The sequence below is a fragment of the Eulemur rufifrons genome, chromosome 8, assembly GCF_041146395.1.
Source record: "Eulemur rufifrons isolate Redbay chromosome 8, OSU_ERuf_1, whole genome shotgun sequence".
Classification (NCBI taxonomy): Eukaryota; Metazoa; Chordata; class Mammalia; order Primates; family Lemuridae; genus Eulemur; species Eulemur rufifrons.
This window is the reverse complement of record NC_090990.1, coordinates 11,267,256-11,288,387: the sequence shown is the minus strand read 5'-3', so window position 1 is coordinate 11,288,387 and position 21,132 is coordinate 11,267,256. Positions and strand designations below refer to the sequence as shown.

The 21,132-nt window shown below is 57.6% G+C and overlaps 1 protein-coding gene across 1 annotated transcript in view; it reads right to left on the bottom strand.

Annotated features, from left to right (window-relative positions):
- The window catches only part of IGSF21 (immunoglobin superfamily member 21), a 236,459-nt gene that overhangs the window by 73,499 nt on the left and 141,828 nt on the right, over positions 1-21,132 (bottom strand). The window contains exon 3 of the mRNA XM_069477395.1: positions 5,113-5,234. Within this exon, the coding sequence (XP_069333496.1) occupies positions 5,113-5,234 (122 nt within the window). The remainder of the gene's footprint in view (positions 1-5,112; positions 5,235-21,132) is intronic.

The following is a 21,132-nucleotide window of genomic DNA, read 5'->3' as shown; positions in this document are numbered from 1 at the left end:
AGTCGGGGTTAGGGGGGTGAGAGCAGACTTTGAGGACACCGTGCCCGGCAGTGCTCCTGCACAGTCAGAGCTGGCTTCCTGGAGGAAGCAGCATTTGAGCGGAACCTGCAAGGATGAGCAGGACCTTGCTGGCAGAGAGAGGTGGGCACAAGGTGTGCACAAGGCGTTTGAGGGACAGCAGCAGGTGGGGGTGGGAGCACACGCAGCCCCTCAAGTCTAGATTTCCCTCACCAGCGACTCAGGGCCAGTGAGACCTGTCTGTGCTCCTCGTAACATCGTGGGCAGATCGAACGGGCCAGGGGCCTGCAAGGGCTTTGGGAAGGAGAGGCACAGCGTGTGTGCGGGCAGGGGAGGTTGAAGGCTGCTGTGGTTCACCCTGACCTCCAAGGAGGCCACAGCTGCCGTCTGGGATGGCCATATTCTGCAGGTGACAGGGTTCAGGACACGCTACCCCAAAACACGTGGCCTTGGCACAGCGAACATTTTACGCTGAAGGAACTTGAGAGGCGGCAGGTGCAGGAGGGACTCTCTGACCTTCCCCGGAAGCAGGTCGCGAGACCCTCACGTGAGAGGCGCCCTCCCTACACCTGGAGGACGGGGGCATCCTCATCTCCAAAGACAGAGGGACGGGGACCCGAGAGGACTCTGAGCGAGCAGCCTTGCCGAGCGTCCACCCGTCCACTGTCCCCGGCTCACACCGTCATCCAACCGCACTCTTCCACGACGCCCCCTTCATCACACCTGCGCCATCACACCTGCGTAACAACGCTCGGGGCTAACGGCTTCTCTGGGTCTTCATTTCCTTAGGAAGGCTCCCGGTCACGTAAAACTTACATGGACTAGATTTGTATGCTCTTCTCTTGCTACCCAGTTACAGGGGCCCCAGCTGAGAACCCACAAGGGCTGGAGGAAAAGGTATTTTCCTCCCTACACAAGGAGGAACGAGTTTCACCCGTGATGTCTGTCTGCCCCCAGTGGGGGACGCACCAGTCCACTCGTACCTGTGCCTGGCCTGGTGCGGAACAGGTGGCCGGGCCAGGCAGGGGTGAGGGGCAGGTGTGGAGGGTGATGGATGTCCAGGGGACTGTCACCTAGATCACACCCCTGCCCCACCTTAGGTGGCGCCCAAAAAGCAGATCCTGAGACACAGATTTGGGAGCGACAGGTGTATGTGAGGGCAGTCCCAGGAAGCTGGTAGGATGAGCAGGAAGGGGAAGAGCCGATGCAGGTGCGTTATCAAGGCGTTCTGGGGGGCTGCTGGGCCCCCATCCTGCTGGGAAACTCTGGGGGACGTGGGGAACAGGCATCCGAGTTGTTCCACTGGGTGGGGTGAGTGGCCGGGGATTCCTCCAACATTTCCCGTCAGCCACTGGTCCAGCTGCTCCCGGGGGCATCAGCCCCCCAGCACCGCCCGCCCGCCGGTGTGCAGGCCAGGTGGGCTCCCGCGGCCTGAGACGGCCCCGGGGAAGAGTCAGGGGTGCTGGCACTGCCCCAAAGAGTGCGGGGTAAGAGGATGTGAGCCGGGCGCAACACCTGCCTCATCCTTACCAGGACGGCTCCTTCCCGTCCCCCGGGTCCTGCCCCAGGGCCACCTTCCCTGGCCCTGCGCCGCACTTGTCCCTTCATTACAGACCACCATTTGGATTCGCATCATTGTGGAATGTGCAATGACGTATTTATGTCCTTTCCTCACTGTCTGTCTCCCGCTCTATATCACAAAGCGGTGCCTTTCTTGTTTGCACTGTATCCCTGAACAACCCGCACCATGCCAGGCTCCTAGTAGGTGCTCAATTAAATACTCTTCAAAGGAATAAATTCTCGCCAACTCCAGCCTGGGAGTTCTAGGTTCTGAGGCTCAGAATTAGAAAGGCCTTTGATAGCTGGGCCTCCGCAATGCTCAGAGGGGCAGTGACCTGCCCAAGGTCATGCCACTGGGGTGTCACAGCTGCACTCCTGCAGGGGGTGGGGTAAAGCCCTGACATCCCACCCAAATTCCGCCCTTTGGGGCCCCACCAGCCGGAGGAAAAGCTCCCGGAGTCCCTGGGGCTCCCCTAGGCTACCCGGGAAATCGCTCTCTGCCAATTCTTGGTAATCTTCTTAGCCTCATTCCCTCCCCACTCTCCCCAGCTGAAGAGGAAGTGGCTCAGACAGCTGTGGAGCTGGGACTCTCTAGTTGAGATGCATTAATTTGTAAATATCTTCATTTATATGTAAATGCGGAGTCCCCAGCCCGCTGCCAGCCCTAATGGGCCTCTGCAGCCTGGCGATGCAGCCTCCCCAGCTCCGAGGGTTGGTGGGTGGCAACTCTCCCCATCCCATCAGATTCCAGAAGCTCTGCTCCTTCCTTCCCTCTCCCTGGGTGTTCAGCAAATGGGACAGCCCAGAGCCCCAGGCTGCTCTGTGCCTGGGAGACCAGCCCTGTGACCAAGGCTCAGGGAGAAGGCCGGGAGCAAAGAGCACCAGCCATGAGTCCTGGGACCCAGGCTTCAGTCGGTGGCGCTCTGTGACCTTGGGCAAGTCTCATGCCTCCTCTGGGCTTTGGCTTCCTCAACTGTAAAGCAGGGAAGGCAGCATGGCAGAAGAGTAGGAAGAGATGGTTTGGGGCTTGACCAAGTTCATGTCGTTCCAGAGGGAGACCTTGGGCAAGTCCCTTGGCCCTGCTGAACTCTGACCCCTTTTGGAATAAAACCAGGGCTAGAGAAAATAATCATCATAATACCACCTGCCTGCATTCGTGGGGTTGTTTGTGAGGATGAAAAGAGGAAGCATATAGAAAAAGGCTTTATGAGACTTGTTAAAATGTGAGTTTTTGGTTTCTTGTTTTGTGGTGGGGGAAAGAGGGGCCGTTCTAGGTGACAACTGTGAACCTGTGCCGCCCAGCAGCCCCCAGCCAGCACTTTGCACAACCCGCCCGTCAGGTCCTGACGCTGCGCGAGCTTCTTGCTGTCGTCATTCCCGCCAGAGGTCACGAACCTCCCTCACAGAGTTGGCAGCCCAAGATTTCACTAACGCAAGGAGGTGGAACAGGCAGGATTTGAACTCAGGCCACTGGACATAAATTTCACTTAAATTCCATAGCAATTGTACAAAGCCAATCCCGTCCAGCCTGCTTTACAGGTGAGGAAACTGAGGCAGAGAGAGAGGTTAAGGCTCTCGTCCAAGGTCATTCAGTGGGCAGTGGCTGAGCGGGATTTAAACCCAGGTTGTCTGGCACCAGGTGCTCTTGAAGCACCAGGGAGCAGCGGGTGGGGGGGCGGTTCAAGGATTGGCCTAGAGACCACACCTGTGGCAGCAGGTGGCTTAGGGGGGACAGGGAGGAGGTGGGTGGTGGGAGAAGCTTCTCAGAGACCACGGTGACCAGGCAGGGGTGGCTGGGCAGCCCTGGGTTTCTGGGAACCTTGGAGGTGATCTGGGAGTTCCCTTGCTACAAAACCATCTGCGGTTTCCAGAATAGTTATTTTCTTCTCCAAAATGAGTTTTTACCTCCTTTTTCATCTTGACGGTAACTGGCTTGTCTTAGGTGTGCTTTAATATTTTAAGGCGCCTCAATTCCCTTCTGGAAGCGAGTCCGGGAGAAAGCGCGACTAGATGGAGGGAGGCGATTGTGGGGTCGTTTACGCACCTCTTCATACCCCGTCACATCCGCTTTCTCAGCACGGGCCTGGTGCGGCCCAGAGAGAGGAGGACCAGCAGGGTCCTCCCGGGAGCACTCCCACCCTCCCATTCTCACAAAAGCAGGCGGGAGAGGACCACATTCCCTGTGCAGGGCTGGACGCACCCTTTCAATCTTACCGTCCCATTTTCTAATTTTACTGTGAGGACACTGAGGCCCAAAGGGCCAAGGAGCGTGCCCAGAGTTGTGCACTTATTTTGCAAATTTCACTGTGCACCTACTGCGTGCCAGGCCCTGGGCTGAGAGTTGGGATGCAAAGCGAGGGGGAGCATCTGCCTCGCCCTCCCGAAGCTCATGGTCGCAGAGAGAGAAACAACCCATGTTGGGGCCCGGTCCTTCTCGGGGCTCAGAGTGTGAAGACAGCGAGGTGCCAGGCGCTGACTGGGATGTCACAGCCCACGAATGATGGTGCCACAGCTCGTGCCACGCGGGCACCTGTCAGTGTGCCCGGCGCAGCAGGGTCCTCCAGCTTTGGCGTGGACGGCCACTCTGTGTGTGTGGTGTGGAAGTGTGTGTGTGCAGAACTGTGCACTTTCCGTGCCCGCGTGAAGCTGCTCCTCGCGGATGCAGTGAGAGCCCCTCTTGAGGCGGGCTGGGTTCCGGGGGAGTCGCAGCCATCCAGCTTTGGGGGTCAGTTCTGCTGGGGTGAGGGGCCCCATGGGTGGACCTGCTTGAGTGGGGGGTTCTGAAGGCCGATGAGGAGTTTACCAGGTGACCAAAGAGAAAAAGGCCCTTTGAGAAGAGGGGACAGCCTGTGTAAGGATCAGAGAAATGAAATAGGATTGGGGTCCTTTAGGGGTGTGGGTGAGGGGGTGGAGCCATGGGCACCCACACACCTAGAAAACGGCAGGCCCTGAAGTGGGATCTAATTAGCTTGACTCTGCCGCCTTCTGGAAAACAGGGGTAGGATAGAAATATCAAGTGTCTCTGAGCTCCAGGTCTCTTCCCTCCCCATCCTGCTGCTTCTGACCTGGGAGTCCAGGGCTTTGGGGCCATTTTCCTTTCCAAGTTTGGGATCCTTATGGCCTTGGAGCCCACGCGGGGAACAGTAGAAGGTGTGGCGTGGGCTTCAGAGCCAGGCAGAGCTGCTTTGCCTCCCAGCCCTGTCATTCCAGGCTGTGTGACTTTAGGCACGTGGCTTACCCTCTCTGGGCCTCAGTGTCCTCACTTGGAAATGGGGTTTGGAGAGCGCCCCCTGCAGGCCTGTTGGAGGAGCTGGCTGAGGAAGTTAGATAGGGCGCTGTGGCCTGACCCCTGCCTGCCGTCCCTCCAGGGGGTGGGTCCGGCTTCCGCAAGCAGAGCCCCCAGCTCTGCCTTCCAAGCCCGAGAGCACTGAGGGACTGACGTGCAGGGCTGGAGACGCGCCCCTCCCAGCCCCTCCCCTGTGTCCCCCTCCCCTGTGTCCCCCTCCCCCCGCCCCTACCCGGCCCCGGCCTCACCTCACAGTGGACTGGTACACCAGGTCCTCCCGCTTGCGGTAGTTCTCCATGTGCGAGTAGTTGGTGGAGAACATGGCGTCGAAGGTAAAGATCTTCTGCTTGATGGTGCCCCCGTCCGTCACCTGCCGCAGAGCACAGAGACAGCCACAGTGAGTGCTCAGCCAGCCCTGGCCACCCCCTTCCCCGCTGTCCTGGAGAAGCTCTTGGTCATCACTGGCGCCCTCCCATGGTGGAAGGGCGTCAGTCCCACTTTAGTGAAGTGCAAACCGAGGCTCTGGAGTGAAGCCCCTTCCTGAGGCCCCACAGCCAGGAAGGGGCAGAGTGGGCTCTTCTCTCCGGCCCTTTCCAGACGCCAGGCGATGCCACTCCTGCGCCTGGGCCGTCCTGCCAAAGCTCGGGGGGCTGCGGATAGGGCCGGAGAGTGTGACTGTGCTTTGGCATCGGTCGTGGGGTCACGGCCTGATCCCCAGGCCTCCTTGGCTCAAGGAGAGAAGGGAGCAGACCAGCAAGAAAGGAGGGGGAACTGGGGGCCGGAGGACAGTTATGGGGCAAAGATCTCATGCAGAGACAAACAAGCCAGATTGCAGTGATTTCAGATATTAATACATCCTCTGAGGAGCTCAGGGAGGATGACAGGGAGCCCAGAGGAGGGACAGCCCCTGTCCTGGGGATAGGGTAGTCACAGGGGGCTTCCTGGAGGAAGTGATGTTTAAGTTGCCTTCTGAAGGAAGAGTAGGGCCGGCCTGGCAGCAGGTGGGAGTGCTTGGCAGGCAGAGGGAGGGACAGCAGGAGCAAAGGCCCCGGCCGAGGCAGAAAGGAGCCCTGTGTGCTCAGGGAAAGTTCCCTGCATTCAGAGCGCCTGCGAGAGGAGGCAGAATGAGGAGACGCCGGGCTGGGCAGAGAACCGCGGGCCGGTCGTGGAGGGCGGCCAGGCCCGAGGAGCTCCGCTTCCCTGCAGGCACGTAGGTTCCACGCACAGGCTCCCTGTGGCCTGAGGATGAGGACAATTCCAGCTGATCCTGCCCCTCTAGAAGGCCAGGGAACCCCGCCTGTTGGCATGAGGGTGGCGAAAGGGACCCTGCGGACCCTCGCCCTCCTCTGGCTGCCCTCAGGATGGGCCGGGAGGATGCCTGAAGTCCCCAGTTCACCCAGGAACATGGAGGCTGGAGAAGGCAGGGCCTGGGGAGGTGACAATACAGCCGGGGCTGCAAGACAAAGGCCGCCCAGGTGTCCTGCTGTTCACAGCTGACAGAACGGGGACCCAAGTGTCCTGGGCTCCCAGCTGCCCGCACACCACACCCGCCTCCCCAGTCCGTGCTGCCTCCAGCTAATGAAAGTGTTACTCCACAAAGCAGCAAGGTATGTGTTGTCACTGTTTCAATTATTTATCTGTTTACTCGGCTGCAGTTTTCCGCTTGTCTCAGCAACTCTATTATGGACCGGGAGCTCGCAGCCTCTCGCCGCTCAGCTGGGCTCCGCGCTAACAGCCTGCAACCGGGAGGCCGCATGCCTGGGCCTGGAGAAGTGGAATTAACTCCCTGCAGCTCTGCCTGGTGGGAGCGGGGGTGAGGGGGCTGGGCGAGCGGTGGCCAGGGACGGGTGTCCCTGAGGGGCTGCGTTGGGGGGTGCAGCTTCTCCAGGCGAAGGCAGGGATTGGAGCATAGGTCCAAAGCCTGCCTGGGAGGCCTGGCCCAGGGCACAGCCGCGCTCCTCTGGGCACCTCTGCACCCAAGCCGACTGGGACCACACCTGTCTAGCCTAAGGGGTGTTGCTACTGATCTAGGGGCCACAGACTCCATGCAATCCAGCCAGCAACCATTGAGCGCCAGCTGTGTGCCAGGCACAGGCTCTATCTGTATTGGTCACCTTCTGTAGACTGCAAACTCCATACAGAATAAGGTGGCCCCTGTCCGTACCAGGGATGGTTAGAATGATGGTAACGTACCCACAAGCTCCGGGACCCTGAGGGGGCTCAGCAGTGGGACTTCCCACTGCGACGTTTCTCCTTACCTCCGGCTAAACCCACACACTCCCCTAGGGGCTTATCAACGCTCACACCGTCCCTTGCTTCCCCCGTGCGAGTCTGTGCAGTGGGAAGGCAGGGAACCTCCACCTCTCCCTGGCCCTTCTGCAGCCCAGGGCCCGGCTCCCGGAACGGGACGGACGGCGAGCGTGGAGGAAGAGAATCAGCTGGCAGAGAGAAGAGGAGGAGGTGGACGCCTCCTCTCTCCCAGCGGGGTCCGCACTGGCACTCGCCCCAAGAAAGCCCCCTTCCCCCAGACACCCACGGCTCGATTCTGCGCCTGATGTCATAGCCTGGCAGAATGTCCCCCAGCTGACTGTGCCCTGCTTGGCACAGGGTGCAGGGTGGAGGAGAGGCCGTAGGTGGCTTGGCCACTCTTGGGATCAGAGCTTCCAGCCCCCCACCTCTCAACACCCCAGCCGGGGGAGGGGGGAGCCCGGGACTCTGCAGGGGCTCCCTCCACACACCCCCCAACCCCAATTCATTCATTTGGCCTTGTAGGGCCACCAATGCCTTTAAACCAGGGCTTTCAACTGGGGGGACGACATTGCCCACCCTCCCCCCCAGGAGACATTCATAACCGGGGGCGGGGGAGTGGCTTTGTCCTGGCACTTGGCCCATAGAGGCCAGGGAAGCTGCTGACATCTTACGACACCCAGGACGGCCCCTGGCCCTGAAAGAGTTACCGGGCCCCAAATGTCAACGGTGCCGAGACTGAGAAACCCTGCTTTAGGCCCGTCCCATTGTGTGGCCCTACAGTGTCCCCGGGAAGAAAGCAGAATAGACGCTAATTCTCCCATTTTGTAGATGAAGAAACTGAGGCTGGGAGAGGCAGAGTAACTCGGCCGAGGCCCCGCACCGGATTCTTGGCTCCCAGTCCAGGCTCACATCCCGACCCACCCCACCAGGCCGGACCTACCGCCGCCCGGCGTCCCCTCCGCCCCCGTGGCCGGGCGGCTGGGAGCTTTGCGGAGATTTCTCCCGAAGTCGCCCCTCCCGCTCGCTCCCGTAGCCACAGCCCGTCTGCGGCCTCGCCTCCCTTCAGGTGCTGCTTTTATATCTCCTCCTAAAATGCGGCAGCCCTTATCATCCCAATCTCAAATTTCACTCCATTTTTTTTATTACACAAAAGAGAAAAAATCTGTCAGTAAAACTGTCTCCTCAAATTTATGCGCCAAGACTGAGGGTTTTATTACTAGGAAAATACACCCGCACCCCACACGTTCCCACACATGCCCACACACCCCAGATAAAGCGCTGAAGAATTATCCACGTCATAAATCGCTGCTTCAGGCCGGGGGACAGGGGAGTTTCAAGGACGAGCCTAGTTTTCCTTTACGTCTTGTTCTCCGGGCCTCGCTGTCGGCCTGGGGAGGAAACAGCTGCTGCTGCTGGACCTGCCTCAGGCAGCCGGCGATGGCTGATCTCAGCCCCAGGACAGAGACCTGGAGGACAGGCCCCCCGGCCCAGGTGGCTGCAGCCGTACCGGGACCTCCCTCGGCCTCGGGGAAGTGGAGGAGCAGGGACGCTCAGGCTCGCCCAGGTCGCAGGCCAGCGGGCGAGCGGCTGTCTGCAAGCCAGTCATTCCAAAGTTCCTGTTAGAGGACCCAAGACAGGCCGGGTGGGAGTGGGGCGTGATCGAGAGCTGTGGGGACAAGGTGTGGTGGCTGTGCTGAAGACACCGTCCCTTTAATTCTAGAAACATGCCCCCAGGCCTGAGACATGCAAGCACCATTCCAGGCCCCATGGGAGAGAAAGAAAGAAATTTCAGACATTGTCGCAGCCCATCGAGGTCTCCAGAGTCAGGAAGACGATGGCTACAGCAGCAGGTGTTCCCCACTGTCATCCAGTGAGGTCGGACGCTTGTGTAGGAGCCAAGAATTCTTTAGGATGGAGGGGTGATTGTGGTGGAAGGCTTCCTGGAGGAGGTGGGCTGTTTTCAGGGTGTGCTTAGACCCACCTGGCTCTTCTTGCCTCTGGGAGGCTTTTGTGCATGAAGCAAGATTGATTTTCTCCAGCCCCAGTTGCCGTCTTCATTTCTGTTACTACCTCTGTACTCTTGAATAACTCATTTCACCTCTCCTGGCCTCAGTTTCCCCATCTGTGAAATGGGGATAGTGCAACCTGCCTCCTCGTGAGGAGCAAAGGCAATGGGGCTTGCGCAGAGGACCGTTGCTTAGTGAGCACTCCAAAGCACTAACTCCCTTCTGGGCTACGTCTTTTCCTGGATCCCACCACACCCTCCAGGCCTGAGCTAGAGAGCAGACACTGTTGCTTGCTAAAAAGCCAGAGCACGCGGAAAATCGGTAAGTGAAAGAAGCGGGCCCATGCCCAGAGAGGGAGGCAGGTGGGAAGCGCCAGGAGGCTGGATGGTGTCTGTAGGGACGAGAAAGGAAGGCAGAGCCTGGGAACTTGCCAGTAGCTGGTGTGACAGGGATGCTCTGAGCAAGCACCCGGTCACCGTCAGAGGCACTCAGAGATGGAACGGTATGCCTACAGTGGGTAGTGAGCTCCCCGTCACCAGAGGCATGTAAGCAACAGTTAGATGATGCTTGGTAGAGAGCCAACGAAACTAGACAGAGTTAGTTTGTGCCTAACTCTGTGAGGTTCTTTCTCCCTGTGCTCATCTGGGCTATTAGGACATTTTCTCAAAATGTTTTAGCTTCCCTTGGACCTGCTGTCCAAAGTCAACTCCATCCCTGCTTCAGGGGCTCGGAGAGGCTCCCAGGGTGCCCCGGTGGGCAGGGCCTGCAAGGCCAGGCAGACAGATAACCACAAAGCTGACGGGGCAGACAAGGTTCTGTCCTGGGCAGCTGCACCCTGAGGATGTGTGTGTCTTCCGTCTCTCAGAGACAGAGGTGCTTCTGAAATGAATGGCTTCATTCATTTTTTTGAACAAATTTTTATTGAACAAATAAGTAGGCTCTTGAAGGTGAGCTACTCCTAGAACACAAGCTCTCCGAGGGCAGGGCTTTACCTGTCCTGTCCATTGTCCTGCCCTGGAGTTGGGCACACAGGACTCGCTCGATGCATATCTGTTGAATGAATGCATGAATGAATGAGTTGGGTCCTTACCATGTGCCAGGCACGGGGACTACCATGAAGAATGGGGAGAACACTCCTGCTGCTCCGCAGCACAGACTGGCCCCAGGACCGTCCGCTGTGCCCAGACCCTGATCTGCCCGGTGGGACAGTCCCGGGGGTGATACTCCAAAAGGAGCCAGCAGAGTCGCTCCTTCTTAGAGCTCACGGCAGTAATGCCATTCGGTCCTGGAAACCATCCCAGTCCCGCAAAGGGCTCACCTAGCCCAGAAAAAACAGGCTGCACGTGGTTCTGCAAGGGTCCGAGTCCTAACCAGCGCCACGCGGGCCTGACAACGCCCAGTCTTCACCTCCCTGATGTCCTTCGTCCCCAGGACTGCCGTGAGCTCCAGGGGCTGTGTGCCCCGGTGCCCAGCACAGCGCCAGGCACACAGAGGGCTGCTGAATAAATGAACTATCCCAGGAGACATGTATCATCACCCCCATTTTGCAGATGAAGGAACCGTGGCCAAGAAAGAGGCAGGGGAACTGCCTAAGGTCGCGCAGGTGGTAAACAGCGGCCCTGATCCCTCACAGCACGGATTAGCTGAGAGGAGGGGGGCGAGGAACGTGCAGAGGCTTTGGGGGTCTCACAGCCCCTCGGTTCAGACCCCAGTTCTGCCACTCAGTTTTTTGCTGTGTGACCTTGGAGAGGTCTCTGTGCCTCAGCTTCCTCATCTGCACAATGGGAAAGATCACACCTACCCGTAACTACGGCACTTGTGTGGGAATTCAGTGCGTATGCGTGCACACCCAGAGAGCCCAGGGGCTGGCTCAGCACGCGGTGGTAATAGCCGTGATGGATACAGTAATCGCTAGTGTTCATCGTGTGCTTGCTGGGTGCGAGGTATGGCTTGCAAACATCAACTCATGTAATTGTAGCAGAAAGTGTTCGATGCATATGAGCCATTATTTATTTTTACTTAAGTCCAAGGTGGGGAGGTTGGTGAGGGTGGGCCGACTTCAGCAGGCCGTGACAGGTTCTTAAGAGCGGATGGTCTTTTCTTCTCCCGACAGCATCTCAGCCACGAATTCCCAAAAAGACCAGCCACACTGTGTGGATGTTTCCGAGAGGCGGAAAGCTGGGTCTAAGCCCCAAAAGTGGTCTCTGCACTGCTCTTCTCTCTGGGCCTCAGTTTCCCTAAATGTTCCATGAGGAAATTGGGGACATGGTGACCTCTGAAGACTCTTTCTATCCCGAATGCCCACAATATTCTGATTCTAGAACAGCCAGTCCTAGAGACTTCTCGTGCCCCCGAGCCTGCTGGACCCCAGCTCAGGACTCCAGCTGTCCCCCCAACCCCTAGCGAATCTGGCTGCAGCCAGGCCAGCTTGCTTTTCAAGTGAAGCCACCAGGGCGTGCCCAGTGAACTTAGTCCAACCAGCAGTGCAAGAGCCTGCCACTGGCCGGGCTTTTTAATTTGAAAAACAAATAAGTCTCCACCTTCAGCCGCCTCACCAATGTCCCCTGGTGCTGTCATCCGAAAAAGGGAAAAAAAAACAAAAAGAAAAGAAAGGGGGGAAAATCACCTCCCCCCACCCTCCCAACCTCCTTCTCTTTGTGTTCCACAAAACCAATTACAGGTTGGAAATAGCTGTAATAAACTTGATATCCCACTTACGGGCCAATCCCGCCGCGGCTGGAAAGTGTAATAGTGGCAGAGAGTGAAAACTGCTGGTGTATTTTGCCGAAGCTGTTTAAATTGCCTGCCTACATTATCCCAACTCCTCTCCAGCCGGGAAGGAATTTGCTCTCCTGGAAATGGAGCAGCTGAGGTCTGTGTGTCCGGGCAGCGAGAGGGAGTGTTTGCAAGGAGGGTTTTAATGAACTGATTAGACATGGAGGAGTGGACAGCGCCTGGGAGCTTGCGTCAGCCCAGCCCAGGTTCAGATCCCAGCTCGGCAGGTCACGCTCCCTGGCTGCGAAAAGGCGAATGCGATGCCCGTCTTACAGAGCAGCTGGGGGGAAGCCACTGATAAATTAGATAATGCGAGTGACAAATGTGGGCTAGAAGGAGACTCGGTTCTACTGTGGGTGATGACGCCAGTCACCGATTGCCTCTGAGCCTCAGTTTCCTCATCTGTACCCTGAGGGATGTTGATTGAACTTTTGCCCCAGAGTTGGTAGAAATACTAAAAGGAAGGTATGTATGCAAAAGCATCTTGAAAAATGTGAAGAGAAGTGGACTCGACTACTTGCGTGAGTTTGCTACTGGGTGCCTAGACTGTGGAAGAGGATGAAGAGTAAATCTAGAAACTTCTGCCATGCACCTGTCACTTGAGGGTCCCTTGCCCATTCACGCAACCCAAGAGCCTAGCATGGGTACCGGCACATAGTACGTTTTTAATGTACGTCTGTGGAATGAATAAATGAGTCAGTGGATGAAGGAATGGACTCCCAGGCCAGTTAGCAGACCTGTCCCCACCCCAGCCACTCAGAAATTGTGCCAAGAAAGCTCCCTCCAAGGCTGGGCACGAAGATGGCGCCAGATCAAGGAGGGCTCGCAAAGGTTTACAAAGATCAAGTTGACCCCAGGGCTCGGGCTCTTGCCGCCCGTGCATTTGAGTGTGTTTATCCGCTGAGCTCCTTCCACGAGCCATGCTTGGTGCTGGGAGCACAGCTGTGGACACAGCGGATGAGGACAGTGAAGAGACTTACTCATCTCTTTTAATTTTCTGAAACCTGTGCTTTCCCATTCTCCCAGCAGAGCCCGAAGCCCAGGAGGGACGGGACTGCATCTGGTTCAGTGGTGTGTCCTCCACTCTACGACAGGCGCTGGGACACAGAGGGCTCTCACTCAATGTTTTTTATAGAAACGAACATCTATTTTTAAAAAATGCAAAAACTGTGGCCAGAGAAGGGATGCCACTTGCCCAGGCTGCCCAGCTGGGAAGCGGTGAAGCGGAGAGATCTGAACCTGGGTCTGATTCCAAAGCGCGGACAGGAGGTGGCTCAGGCAGCGGAGTTGCATTAAGTTTTGGGTAGAGGGCGAAAAAGGGAGCGAGGATTCTAGGCAGAGGGAAACCGAGGCAGGGCTGCTCAGAAGGAAGCAGGGAACAATGCGTAGCCACCTGATGGCTTGCTGTGTAGGGGGAAGGGCACAGAGTTCCTGGCGCTCCCGTTGCCATGACGACCCTGGACCACTCTTCCCCTAAACCTCCCTGCCCACCTGTTCTCCACCCTGAAACTGCTCTTGCAGCTCTGAGGCCTGGGAGCTGGGCCAGAGGAACAGCCACAGGGAGGGTAGGGCAGGCTCTGCCCTCCCCGAGGGGCTGGGGGAAGAGGATGCCAGGTTCCCAGGACAAGAAGGGAGGGGAAGACCTCACGTGAGATGCCACCCACCTCTCTGGGTGGCCGGATTCCACCCCTGCTCTGTCTCCCATGCGAGTCCGGGTTTCTGGCAGGGCTGGGCTCGAGGTAATTGGTTTCCCCGGTGTGTGTGGGAGATCCGGTTTTGACAGAGACAGCTGGTGTCATAAATTGCCTTGTCTCATCTGGTTACCGTGTGATGGCAGACGGCAGCTCAGGGAGGGGCCCGGGGTGGGGGTGGAGGACGGCGGGCAGGAGAGCGACTTGGCTTCTTTGTGGGCCCCGCACCCACACGTGGGCAGGTGCCCCTGCGAGTGGGAGGAGGTGCGCGCCACTGGCTGAGCTGCGGCACCAGCACCTGTGGGTGAGCCCTGTGACCGAGGGAGCCTGTGTTCGCAGGGGCTGTGGGTGTGCAGGTGTGCAGCAGTAGGGACGAGGGTACACACAGGTGTGCTTCGGGGCTGCACACGAGGTTGCATGTGTGTGTGTAAAGCAATGTGATGGTGAGAATGTCCGTGTGTGGTTCTAGACGTTTCCACGGGGAAGACCAGGCGGGTTTATGGGGAGCAGGTGAGAGCCGGCGTGCGGGCTTCCTCAGGGGTGTGTGTCGGTTTGCAGATTCATGGTGCTGTGCACGCACAATGCCCGCACCCACAGCTGTAAACGCAGTCTACACACCCTGCTCCCCGCTCTGGGCCAGGAGGTGTGGGGGGGTGAGTTTCTGACAAACGCCAGGCTGTATCTACCAGGGTGGGAGACATCACGCCAACCCCACCCCCTAGCCACCTCCCACCCCCAGGCAGGCTCCCACCAGCCACACGCAAAGGCCTCAGTCATGACTCAACTTCCTGAGCCCCCCAAACGCTACTAGACATGTGCGTGGATGCTCTGGGACCCCCTCCAAGCTACAAGGTTAGCAGGCAAGAAGCAGGGAGCCAGGAAGGGCCTGAGAGATGCTGGGCACAGACTTCCGTGCATGGCGGGGTCACCCAGGCCAGAGCGGGAGTGGGGTTTGAAAACGTCAATTTCCCTGGAAGTCCAACCCAGAGGTTCAAATCCAGTGAGTCCTGGGTGGAGTCTGGATTCTGCAATTTTAACAAGCCTCACTGGGTCAGGCGGGTGTCAGGAACCACAATTGGGAGATGCCGTCCTAAACCTGCAGGGCCACCCCTCACCAGGCCTCCAGGCAGCTGTCCCAGGTGGCCATGAACTGCCAGACCACTAGTGCCGGGGAAGCCTGGCCCCTCAGAGCAGGAGGCCCTTGTTTTACAGACGGGAAAGCCAAGGCCCAGAGAGGGGTGAGGTGGGCCAGGGTCACAGAGGGAGGAGGTGGCAGATCCGGGAGCCAGGCCCTTGGCGCCAAAGCACATCGAGTGTGGCACAGCTGCGCACATCTGGGATTTCCATGGCCAGCTCCTTCTGCCTGTTCCCCTGTGGCCCGACCAGGGAGGTCTCGGAAACCCCAGTGTTAGAGGTGGGGGTCCAGGGTCACAGAGCTCACCCCTAAGCAGAGGGGCTGAGGGTCTCCTCCCCAGTTTAACCAAAGCCCTCTCCTGCCGTGTACTGGAAGGGGTGTGGCCGGGGAGGAGGGAGGAGGGACTTTATTCTGCCATCTGCATCTCCATGAGGCCACTCTTCAATAGCCGCCCTCGGCCTGCGCTCCTCTAACCCCAGTGACCTCAGCTTCTCATTCATTCACGCATTCGTTCATTCATACAGCACCTCCTGGGGCCAGCAGGCCTGTGCACAGAGGGGCGCGTCGGAGCCTACAGAACAGGTGAGGCGGGGGGCGGGGAGGGGGCTGGTGGTCACAGCAACAGCTGCAGCAGGTGTTTCCCCTGCGGTGGGCTCTGATGTGGTGAGGAAATGGAGCTGGGGGTGCCCAGGGCAGCCCCACCCAAGAGGGCACCCTGGGCCCTGCCTTGGAGGATGGAGCAGGGTGTGGGGGGCAGACAAGATGAGGGCAGGCCCCCCCCAGACAGTGAGGCTTGGGCAGAGAATGTGGGGGTCCAGGATGGGTTCTGGGGGTGCTGTGTAGAAGAGCCTGGCATGGGAGCCTGGGCTCAGTAGCGGTTAAGGCTCTGGAATTGGACCCCCAGGTTCAAGTACAACTCAAGATCTTATATCTCCCTGTCTCAATTTCATTGTCTAAAATATGGGGTGACGGTAGCATCACCTCCTGGGGCGGAGGATGAATCGGGTCTCCCATGTAAAGTGCTTGAGAAGGGGCCTGGCACGCAGTGAACGCTCTGTGATCGGGTGCGGTTATTATTAACTCTGAAATGCTCAGCGGGGTTGATATTATCGCTGTTATTTTATTGGCAGGAAATAGGGAGCCATTGAAAGCTTCAAGCAGGGGAGTGACAGGTTCCACTGGTATCGGAACATCGCCCTGGCTGCAGTGTGCACAGCAGGTCTAGGGGCAAGTCTGGTCTGGACTTGAGACGAAGCCTCTGAGTCAGAGAGAAGAGACTTTCCAGCCCCGCTGTCAGGGCTGCAAACTGGACTTTTGGATCCCGCAAGCCAGCTGGGCAGGTGCGGGGGGTGGGGCGTGGCTAAGTCCTCCCTGGTCCCAGTGTCTGTGTATCTGTGTGTGAGGCTGTGGCCCAAATCCCGCCTGTGACACCTGCTACAGTGTCCCCCAGTGTCGTGCTCAGCACTCAGTCCCATGCCACCCTCCGGGCTGCCGGTCAGTGAGCACACCTGTGTGGACAGGTTGTGTCCAGCAAAGGCTCATCATGGGGACAGATGTCCAGCTTGTGCCAGTCTGGCTGACCGATGCAGACAGGAGGGGCTGCCAGTCCTTGGGGAAGGACCTCGTCATGCCAATCTGCCCGGCCCACCCGCTCGGCAGGCGCTGCAGACAACCAGGCCTGTGTCAGCACGATCGGCCGCCGGCAGCCCCGTGGCGGATCAGCGGCCTGTGCCAGCCTGCCCACCTGCTAAACAAGGGGCGGGCGCACCCGCGAACATTGCTAGGCTGGCACATCCTGCCTGCTGTAATTAACACGCAGCATCGAGGGCAGCCCAGCCCAGCGGAGCCTGTCTGTCCATCTGCCGGCCGCTCCTGGGGGTGAGCACTTTACCCCGGGCCTCGGCAGCCGACGGAGAGGAAGAATACCAAGCTGGGAGCCAGGAGACCGGCCCCATCTCTGCTCAGCCGCTAGCTGGCAGTGGATGCTGGGAAATTTGCACTCTCTCTCTGGGCCTCAATTTCCCCATCTGTTAAATGGGATGAGAATGGTTGGTCTCTAAGTTCTCTTCCTGCTGGTCCATGGGGGTGGCGTTAGCAATGGGCAAACTCCGGGTGGCAGAATTCTGTGCTTGAGGGGTTACACTAGAGCTCGTACAGGCCTTGATAATTTATTCCTTCACTCAACAAAGATGTGTTGTGTCTCTACTACGTGCCAGAGACTGTTTTAGGTGCAAGGGACATAGCCGGGAACAAGTCCCTCTTCTCCTGGAGTCCACATTCTAGTGGGAGGAGACAGAAAATAAATCAAATTAAGGAAGACGGAAGAAACACATCAGATAGAGATAAGTGCCATGCAGACCTTAAAATACAGGATGGGCAGATGAGACGGGCGCTGCACCAGACCGGGGGGCCGGGGGAGGGCAGACCGAAATCCAAACCAGGAGGCAGGGTCGGGCTGGCTGAGAAAGACTTTCGGCCGGTCGCCTAGGGCTCCTTCTGGTTTGTCGTTTGACCCCAGAGCGAGGCGTGGGTAGCGCTCTCTGCATTCCACAGATGGGCACCCTGAGTCTCAGAGACAAGCCCCAGGCTTGGCTCTACAGCTTCATGTTTTATTCCCCCGACACTTGATTATAAACATTTCCAAACATACAGAAAAGTGTAAAAAATGTTAACGCCCATCTGCCCACTATCTGGCTTCTACAGTTAAAATTTGCCTGTGTTTGCGTCATCACGGGTCTCTCCTCCTGTCCCTCCCTCCCTGCACACTCCCTTATCTATGTGATGTCTTCCAAAGTCGCCTATAGACACCAGCACACTTTGCTCCTGAACCTTCAGCACAAATATCTTTAGAGTTCTGTATCTATATACAATTCTTTTCCTTTTGAGGTAAAATTTACACACAATGAAATACACAAGTCTCATGTGTATGACTCAATTTTTTGCGTTTTGGCAAACACATACACACCTGTGTACGCCAAACCCTCCTTAGGACGCAGAACATCACCATCTCTCCAGAAAGTCCCCTCTGCTCCATCTCAGAGGCAACCAGTATTCTGATTTTTTTCTTACCATTTTTTCCTGTTCTAGACTTTCATATAAGTGGAATTATACCGTATGTAGCTTTTAGTGAAGGCTCTTTTCTCCCCGAATAAGATTTTTGAGACCCACGCATGCTGTGTACCTGTGGTTTATTCCTTTTCTCACTGCCTAGTATTCCACTGTGAGGAGACGGCACAATTTGTTTAGCTGTTCTCTTATTAATAGGTACCTGGATAGTTTTCTATGGTGCTACTATGCAGCTGCTAAGAACACCCTTGTATATTTTTTAAAATATTGGTCATATGCTTTCATTTTTCTTGCTACTACTTTGTTTGACAAAGGGTCAGTTCAATCCAGCAAGTGTCTCCTGAACACCTACTGTGTGCCAGCCCCCGTGCTAGACACGGAGGTGAGTGGGTCTCAGCCTGGGCCAGGGAGCTTGGCCTTGGAAGGCCCCATGCAGGCACAGAACCTCAGAATGGACACGAGGGCCCGCTGGGACCAAGCACTCTGTGCGTGTCACCGTATTTCATCCTCACAACAGCCCCACGGGATATGCATTGTGACCCCAGTTTCCAGAAGAGTAAACCGAGGCCAGAGGGATGACATGATCTGCCCAAGGCAAGGGGCAGGACCTGGGCCTCGAACTCGGGGTGGCTGCAGACCCTCGCTCTTTCCTTCATCCTGCACGAGACAGAAGCAGCAGCCCAGGGAGGCCAGGTGATGTTTTCAGGCCGCAGGGCCACGCAGCGACAAGGACGTGGGCTCCTGGATCTCCAGCCGGGCTCTTTCTCCAGCACGCCTTGGAGACTTCAGAAAAGGTCTACACATTTGTTGACCCAACATTTCCTTCCAGAAATTACACTGGGAGATCTGAGTCACGAAAACGATTATTTGTATGCATGAGTGTCCTAGCGTGTGGCCCATCAGACCTGTCCCTTGCACCTGCTAATCCCGGAGCACAATGTGACGGGCCCCAGGAGCCCAGCTGTGAGCCCCCCGCAGACAGTGGGAAGGGTGGGCCCAGTGCTGAGGGGGGCAGTCTACACGGGTCCAAGTCATTTATTTAAAAACCCAAACCCCAGTGCAGATCAAATTAACACAAACTGCAGGATAACTTTGGCCCCAGACATGGTTTTGTGAGCCCCACTCCCAGCAGACGAAGAGGGTGACAGTGAAGGAAGGATGGGGACGAGAGGCGGCACACAGTGTCTGACACCCTGCACTGAGAGATGGGGCCTTGATCTCTCCCTCTGGAACTGGGCGTGTTCCGTGACTGCTTTGACCACGGAATGGGCAGACGTGGCAGAGAGAGCCAGTTTCCAGGCTCAAGCCTTAGAGACTGGCAGCTCCCATTGCCGTCCCTGGGAACAGGTGCACCGGGACCCGGAAGCCACCACCTCGGAAGTCTGACTGTGGTGCCAGTGAGACCACGTGTAGGGACCACACGGAGCCACCTTCCAGCTGCGCCTGCACGCGGGTGGGGCTACCTTGACCCCTGCAGACCAGATCAGCCACCGACCGAGTACTACCCAGTGGCCCGGCAGACACCAGTGCAGCATCAGAGCCGCCCGGCCAGGGCAGCGTGTTCAACCCCGTGTCCAGGATACGGCCCATTTCAGCACCCACCTGCGCACACAGGAAGTGCTGGCACACCTTCCGTCTGATCAGTACAAACCTGTCTGACCGGAGCCGCTTGGGTTGGGGGAGGAGGGTTGTGTCAGGCAGGGCCCGGCAGGAAACAGATGGCCCACGGGAAGATCGGAAATGAGGAGGCTTCAATATCAAGACTATTCACAAGGGCACAGGTGGGGCTGAGGGACCCCGGCAAGGCACGGGGCGGCCCCTGGGGCAGGGAGCCACGGGAACTGTTGCCACTCGTAGGAGCAAAGGGCAGGGGGCAAAGGAGCGGGAGGTTCCCTGCGTCCCAGAGAGCAGCAGCTGAGGGAGATGCCACCCAGCAAGAGCTGGGGTAGAGAGACCGGGGCCCAGCAGGGAGGAGCTAGGGAATGGGGACCTTGACCACGGTCCCACCCCCACTGGCCAAACCCAGCAGGAAGCCGGCAGGTAAGGAAGCTCCATGGATGCCACCCGGACAGGTGAGGTTGGGGCACAGAGAAGGACAGAAAAGTTGTGAGCGGGTCTGGAGGGTCTAGGGAAGATGTCCAGCGTAAGGACAGATGACACAGACTTTAGTCCAGGTGTCCAGGGGGTTGGGGTTGAGCAGCCATCGAGTGGGGAGGTTTCCACAAGCCCCTGCTCTCATCTTGCTGTCCCACAACTGGGCACAGCGAGGTCCCTTCCCTCACCGCTCCCCCATCAGACGGCTCCAGATGAGCGTGGGGAGGGACAGCACCCTCAGAGAGAGGTTCCCGTTAAACCGTCACGTCTTCCCACGGCTGCCTCACATCTGGTCGCCAAGACGCTCCTGGCGGGGAGTGAGCTGGGCCCTCTCTGCTCCTCACGCCAGGCTCCACGGATGGGATGCGTGGAGCTGAGAAGGGAAGGCCAGTTCTCCATCCCCTTGGCCGGGGGACTAGGCCTCAGGCTGGTCCTCCTGGAGGTTTGACTTGGGGCTTGGAGATGCTGAGCCCCGACTTCGAGCCCTGGGTCAAGCCCACTTCCCAGAAATCTGCTCCCAGTGCAGTTTTCCATGAAAGAGCTTGAGAGCAGCTCCCAGCTCCCCCCGGCCAGCGACAGCCACACAACAGCCACACAGGACCCTGTGCTTAGAGGGCTCCACGCTTGGATTAATGCTCCGCTGCCAAAACTTGATTTGTAATCACTTTTGCATAAGGGGCCCCATTTTCACTTTGCAATGGGCCACACCATTCAGGTCGCCAGTCCTAAACCCAAGCAAGGAAGATGCCTCTGGCCCTTCCTTTGAGCTGGCTCCTTTATCTAGATCAGGGTCTGCAAACTTTTGCTCTGAGGGGCCAGATAGTGACTATTTTAGGATTTGCACAACCAATCAACTCAGTTGTTACAGTTTGAAAGCAGTCCTAGACGGTCTATAAACAAATGGACGTGGCTGTGTTCCAATAAAGCTTTATTCACAAAAATAGATGGTGGGCTTGGTTTGGCCTAGGGCAAGCCCTGGTCTAGATTCTAAGGCTGTCTTCTCCTCGTCTGCCTGTCTAATTCTGGCTCATTCTTTGGGACTCAGGTCAAAGGCTTTTCCTAATCTCTCTAGGGAGAGTCTAGCTTCTCCTCTCCCCACTCTGACCAGCACCCATACCTATTTATCTACTGAGACCCGGCCAAGAGGCAAGCTCCGTGCTAGGCTCAGGGGCTGCAGCGGTGAGCAAGAAGGTGTGGCTGCAGCCTTCCTAGGGCTTTGCAGTAAATGCCGGTCAACAGTGTAGTACACAG